Genomic DNA, 7,190 nt, shown 5'->3' with positions numbered 1-7,190 from the left:
AGCTGCTGAGGTTCAGCTGGGAGGGGACAGGGTAGAGAATTCCTTGTGGCTTGTATCTGAGGAGGGTTCATCCTCACCAACGGGCTTTCTTTAGAAATTATATATCTGTCTAGAATCCGCATGCCTTACCGATTCTTTTTCTTGTTTAATTTTTCAAGACAAGGTTTCTCTGTGTACCCCTGGCTGTTCTGGAACTCACTCTGTAGACCAGTTTGGCCTTGAACTCAAACATCCGCAAACCTCTGCCTTAGAAGTGTTAGAATTAAGGTGTCTGCCACCATTGCTCAGCCATGATTTTTATGATATAAAATGATGTAGAATTGTATGGTCAGTGAAATTTGGAGGAAACAGAATGACTAGAGAAATGTTATCTGTTTCTTTCCTAGTAAAGAGGTGTTATGATGGCAAGCAATCACATCACTGTAAGTTTTCTCTTTGCTCCTGTGGAATTCCACTTCTAGAAAGACAAGGTTTCTAGGTGATTTCAAAGCCACAACCCCTGAAGCAATGATGTTGAGAATATCGCTGAGGAGTCACACCCTCTGTTCATGCCTGACTTTCCTAAGAGCTTCAGGTTTGCAGGGCTGAGGTTTCTGAAGTGACCCTGACACTTGCACAACCTGGACCCACTCTTCAGAGCTGACATCACACTGCCTGGTTGGTCTGATGAGGTAACATCTTCATAAAGATCAAGTTCCTTTCTCTTTATTTTCTTTCTTGTTTGTTCCTGCTTCTCATTAACTTTCCTCTTTTATTTACTCTTTTATTTTATTTTCTGACTGGTTCAATGTAATTATATAAAATTGTACATTTCCAGAAACATCATGAGAGAAAGCATTTTAGAATTCTCATACTTCTTAATCAGCTGGTGCCAACATGCACATGATGCCAGCTACTATTTTAAGCTCCACGGGTGTGTTTAAAACATTCACCTGCCTCTCAGTGCACACAAATCACAAAATGAAATTCAGAGTGTGAGCTTCCTGTGGCATTTGTCCCAGAAAGCAACTGCCAGTTTCCTTGTCCATTGGGAAACAGAAGTATATCATTCTACTCCCTACTATGTTCTGATTCTTATGACTGGGATTTGGAAAACAAACCCATAAGTTTTATAAAGAACTTCACAATTAAATGGAAACAATTAAGCATCATCCCTTATATATATATATATACATACACATACATATACATATGTGTGTGTGTGTGTGTGTGTGTGTGTGTGAGAGAGAGAGAGAGAGAGAGAGAGAGAAAGAGAGAGAGAGAGAGAGAGAGAGAGAGAGAGACCTATCTAGAATACATGATCCATAATTTTATAGAGGATTAACCTTTTCTAAAAATGCTACAGAATTTTTGTTTCAGGGTATCAGCTCTGTTAAATGTTTTCACTAACTAACTGCCTCAGGTCTAATGCCTTAACCAGTACCCTGTACTGGTGAATTATATCCCCTTTACCTTTCTCTAATACCTTACATTAAGACATCTCATGTTCTAAATTAGTATAAAATGATTTCACTCACACCCTTAACTTCCAGTGATAAATTTTTACTCTGTAACAGGACTTTGTTTATAAAATTACCTGCCCCATATACTTGGTGTCTGTGCTACATAGTTTCATGTTAATTTGACACAAGCTAGAGTTATTTTAGAAGAGGGAAACTCAACTGAGAAAATGCTGACAGGAGACTGGCCCCTGGTACATTTTCTTGATAGTTGATTGATTTGATATGATATGTCTCAACCAACTGTGGACATTTCCACACATGGGCTGGTGGTCCTAGGTACCATGAGAAAGTAGCTAGAGCAAGCTAAAGGGGCAATGAGGTACACAACACTACACCATGGCTTCTCCCTCACTTCCTGCCTCCAGGCCCCTGTCTTGAGGTTTGTCCCCAGCTTCTCTGAATGAAGACCTACAAACTATATGGTAAAATAATCCTTTCTTCTCAACTTGTTTTTCATCATGGTATTTTATCAAAGCAACAGAAGGTCTAATGAAGACAGAAATTGGTTCTTCCTTTTCAGAAAAAGAAAATATTTAAGTTATTATTTATGTTTCAGGGGCCAAGAATTAAGATACTTTGAAATTTAAAAGGTATTTTGGAGTTTTATGGAGACTTTGGAATTTTAAAGAGACTATATATATTTTACAAATACTTTGAAAATGTAAGAGAAACTGGATATTTTAGAGACTGAAAATTTTAGAGAGGTTTTGTATGTTGAGGGAGATTTGAAGATTTATAGAAAATAGAACGTTTAAAGTACATGGAATTTTTATACTAAAATGTTGATATTAGTGTGATATCTTGGGAACAAGAAGGGACAAGATTATAGTATAAGTAATGGGTTTTTGTGTGTGTGTGTGTGTGTGTGTGGGTGTCAACCTGACAAGGGGTCAGCTGTGCCAGCTCTTTTAGTTTGTTTGTTTTTTGTTTGCTATGACACAAGGTAAATCAGTTAGAAAAAGGGAAGGTAATGTCAGTTCAGAGAATTCCTCCACAAGATTGACCTGTGGGCATATTTGTGGTGAATTTTCTTGATTCATGGTCCATGAGAGAAGGCCCAACTCAGTGTGAGTGTAGGCCCCAGTCTGGTAGTTACTTAAGAATAGAGACAAGTAAAGCCATGAAGTAAAAAGCCAGTGAATAGCACACCTCCATGACTGTGCATCAGTTACTGACTATAAGTCTCTGTCTTAAGTTCTTCCCCCAACTACCCTGGATGATGCATCATTAGCAGTAACATGCAATAAAGACTTTCCTACCCAACATGAGTTTGGTCATGGTGTTTTCGTGAGTCAGTGTCTAATCACGAAGCTGTAATATTTCTGCAGCATATGTAGCATATTGATGAATATAAGCTTGTAGTTGACATGTCAGGATTCTGGAGAAATATCAACCATCAATTATGGAAAGAGGGAATATAGACTCCTACAGAGCCTGTCTTTCTAGACTGAGTTTTACCATTTTGCTTTAATTCTGTAATAAGTGTAACCCAAACTCTTTTAATGGTAATTCTATTTCCTCTGGACCTCACATCCTGAAGGAAGACATGGAGTAATCTCCTGCAGATATTGCCCAATTTGCTCTTCTCTTGGAGGCAGTTCTAGATTGAGATTAGAAATATAGAAGGTGAAGTGAAGTATACAGAGTATCACTCAAAGACTGAATTTTCCACCCGAGTTCTCTGGAAAGGAATCCACTCCAATGTTCTTCTGTTTTGGAATTCACTTATCTTTTATCTTCTGTTCCAAACAGGGATGGAGCTCACCAATCATTATATATTGCCTAATCTCTCCCAGAACACAAACGCCAGGCAACTCATGAGAAGAAGAGCAGGTGAAATATCTACAGAGACCATCTTGTACTGGAACACTGCCATGTTTGGTGTGTAAACAGCATGCTCTTGAATACCTAGTGTCCACCTGACACAAGCACACAGCTGCATATATGTTCAGGAAGAGGTGACTGGAGTTCAGCCTCAGAGTATTCTGGGTCACACTTGGTTAAAATTGCTGATTGTGGATGGAAGGCAAAACATCTGGATTCACAGATCACAATTCCCAACATTTGATATATAAATATACTAAGAAATTTGGTTTTATAGTATATTGAGAAAAAATAGCCCCAAATAGAATAAGTGCCTACCCAACCCACAGGACCTCTTTCATTGGGAAGGACTTGTTTCTTTCACACAATACTCCTCATTCAAACTCACCCAAAATAGTAAAACTCTGTCTGTAATGTTGCTCACAGTGAAGGTGTTGTGTATGATTACCAAGTTAGATGCTGTTTCTGCTCCACAAAAACCCACACATGCTAAATAAGAAAAGATATAATCTATGATACATGCAGTATTTAATATTGAAGGAGCTCACACACTGATGCAGCCACCACAGGATACAGGATACAGCCATCGCTCAACTTAGGAAGGGTAAGATGATCTGTGGGGTGTGAGGTGGAGTTGAGGTCCTCAGTGGATTATGGTGAGGGAAGTAGAGTTACCAAGGAGGATGGGTGAGATATTGTTCTTGTCTCCTTAGCCACTGTTCTCACTTGCGATGAATGAGAACAGCAGACTACACACTCATTCTAACATAAGGAACACCTTTTTCTCTGAAATTGGCATTGGGATCTCAGGCAACAGTTTCCTTCTTCTCTTCCATATCATCAAGTTCTTTCGTGGGCACAGGCCCAGACTCACTGACCTGCCCATTGGTCTCTTGTCCCTAATCCACCTACTGATGCTACTGGTTGCAGCGGTCATAGCCACAGACATTTTTATTTCTTGGAGGGGATGGAATGACATCATATGTAAATTTCTTGTCTACCTGTACAGAAGTTTGAGGGGTCTCTCCCTTTGTACCACCAGCATGTTGAGTGTCCTCCAGGCCATAATCCTCAGTCCCAGAAGCTACTGTTTAGCTAAGTTCAAGCGCAAATCTTCTCATAACATCTCCTGTGCCATTATTTTCCTGAGTGTCCTCTATATGTCAATTAGCAGTCACCTCCTTATATCCATCACTGCCACCCCCAATTTGACCATGAATGACTTTCTTTATGTTTCTCAGTCCTGCTCTCTTCTACCCTTGAGTTACCTCATGCAAAGCATATATTCTACACTGCTGGTCCTCAGGGAAGTCTTTCTTATTGGTCTCATGGTCCTCTCAACTTCATACATGGTGGCCCTCTTGTACATGCACAGGAAACAGGCCCAGAATCTTCAGGGTACCAGTCTTTCCCTCAAAGCATCCGCAGAGCAAAGGGCCACCCAGACCATCCTGATGCTCATGACCTTCTTTGTGCTGATGTCCATCTTTGACAGCATTGTCTCCTGCTCAAGAACTATGTTCCTGGATGATCCAACATCTTACTCTATCCATATCTTTGTGATGCACATCTATGCCACAGTCAGCCCTTTTGTGTTTATAAGCACTGAAAAACATATAGTTAATATTTTGAGAGGGTGATAAATGTTTGAATCTTCTTTGAATATCAAGATTCTTTAAGAAGAGCTAATAACAGCGGCCTAAGCCACAGCAGCAGTGGTCGCCATCTTGGTCCGGGACCCGCCGAACTTAGGAAATTAGTCTGAACAGGTGAGAGGGTGCGCCAGAGAACCTGACAGCTTCTGGAACAGGCGGAAGCACAGAGGCGCTGAGGCAGCACCCTTTGTGGGCCGGGGACAGCCAGCCACCGTCCGGACCGGAGGACAGGTGCCCGCCCGGCTGGGGAGGCGGCCTAAGCCACAGCAGCAGCGGTCGCCATCTTGGTCCGAGACCCGCCGAACTTAGGAAATTAGTCTGAACAGGTGAGAGGGTGCGCCAGAGAACCTGACAGCTTCTGGAACAGGCAGAAGCACAGAGGCGCTGAGGCAGCACCCTGTGTGGGCCGGGGACAGCCGGCCACCTTCCGGACCAGAGGACAGGTGTCCGCCCGGCTGGGGAGGCGACCTAAGCCACAGCAGCAGCGGTCGCCATCTTGGTCCGGGACCCGCCGAACTTAGGAAATTAGTCTGAACAGGTGAGAGGGTGCGCCAGAGAACCTGACAGCTTCTGGAACAGGCGGAAGCACAGAGGCGCTGAGGCAGCACCCTGTGTGGGCCGGGGACAGCCGGCCACCTTCCGGACCGGAGGACAGGTGTCCGCCCGGCTGGGGAGGCGACCTAAGCCACAGCAGCAGCGGTCGCCATCTTGGTCCGGGACCCGCCGAACTTAGGAAATTAGTCTGAACAGGTGAGAGGGTGCGCCAGAGAACCTGACAGCTTCTGGAACAGGCGGAAGCACAGAGGCGCTGAGGCAGCACCCTGTGTGGGCCGGGGACAGCCGGCCACCGTCCGGACCGGAGGACAGGTGCCCGCCCGGCTGGGGAGGCGGCCTAAGCCACAGCAGCAGCGGTCGCCATCTTGGTCCGAGACCCGCCGAACTTAGGAAATTAGTCTGAACAGGTGAGAGGGTGCGCCAGAGAACCTGACAGCTTCTGGAACAGGCGGAAGCACAGAGGCGCTGAGGCAGCACCCTTTGTGGGCCGGGGACAGCCAGCCACCGTCCGGACCGGAGGACAGGTGCCCGCCCGGCTGGGGAGGCGGCCTAAGCCACAGCAGCAGCGGTCGCCATCTTGGTCCGAGACCCGCCGAACTTAGGAAATTAGTCTGAACAGGTGAGAGGGTGCGCCAGAGAACCTGACAGCTTCTGGAACAGGCAGAAGCACAGAGGCGCTGAGGCAGCACCCTGTGTGGGCCGGGGACAGCCGGCCACCTTCCGGACCAGAGGACAGGTGTCCGCCCGGCTGGGGAGGCGACCTAAGCCACAGCAGCAGCGGTCGCCATCTTGGTCCGGGACCCGCCGAACTTAGGAAATTAGTCTGAACAGGTGAGAGGGTGCGCCAGAGAACCTGACAGCTTCTGGAACAGGCGGAAGCACAGAGGCGCTGAGGCAGCACCCTGTGTGGGCCGGGGACAGCCGGCCACCTTCCGGACCGGAGGACAGGTGCCCGCCCGGCTGGGGAGGCGGCCTAAGCCACAGCAGCAGCGGTCGCCATCTTGGTCCGAGACCCGCCGAACTTAGGAAATTAGTCTGAACAGGTGAGAGGGTGCGCCAGAGAACCTGACAGCTTCTGGAACAGGCAGAAGCACAGAGGCGCTGAGGCAGCACCCTGTGTGGGCCGGGGACAGCCGGCCACCTTCCGGACCAGAGGACAGGTGTCCGCCCGGCTGGGGAGGCGACCTAAGCCACAGCAGCAGCGGTCGCCATCTTGGTCCGGGACCCGCCGAACTTAGGAAATTAGTCTGAACAGGTGAGAGGGTGCGCCAGAGAACCTGACAGCTTCTGGAACAGGCGGAAGCACAGAGGCGCTGAGGCAGCACCCTGTGTGGGCCGGGGACAGCCGGCCACCTTCCGGACCGGAGGACAGGTGTCCGCCCGGCTGGGGAGGCGACCTAAGCCACAGCAGCAGCGGTCGCCATCTTGGTCCGGGACCCGCCGAACTTAGGAAATTAGTCTGAACAGGTGAGAGGGTGCGCCAGAGAACCTGACAGCTTCTGGAACAGGCGGAAGCACAGAGGCGCTGAGGCAGCACCCTTTGTGGGCCGGGGACAGCCAGCCACCCTCCGGACCGGAGGACAGGTGCCCGCCCGGCTGGGGAGGCGGCCTAAGCCACAGCAGCAGCGGTCGCCATCTTGGTCCGAGACCCGCC

The 7,190-nt window shown here is 47.5% G+C and overlaps 1 protein-coding gene across 1 annotated transcript; it reads left to right on the top strand.

The window, feature by feature from the left end:
- Positions 1-4,057: 4,057 nt before the first annotated feature.
- On the top strand, positions 4,058-4,966 carry Vmn1r48 (vomeronasal 1 receptor 48). Its single transcript, NM_053218.1, has one exon. The coding sequence runs from the start codon at positions 4,058-4,060 to the stop codon at positions 4,964-4,966; it is 909 nt and encodes a 302-aa protein (NP_444448.1).
- Positions 4,967-7,190: the final 2,224 nt, after the last annotated feature.

Source organism: Mus musculus, chromosome 6 (genome assembly GCF_000001635.26).
Source record: "Mus musculus strain C57BL/6J chromosome 6, GRCm38.p6 C57BL/6J".
Lineage (NCBI taxonomy): Eukaryota > Metazoa > Chordata > Mammalia > Rodentia > Muridae > Mus > Mus musculus.
The sequence above is the reverse complement of the archived record's forward strand: the minus strand, read 5'-3'. Positions and strand labels throughout refer to the sequence as shown.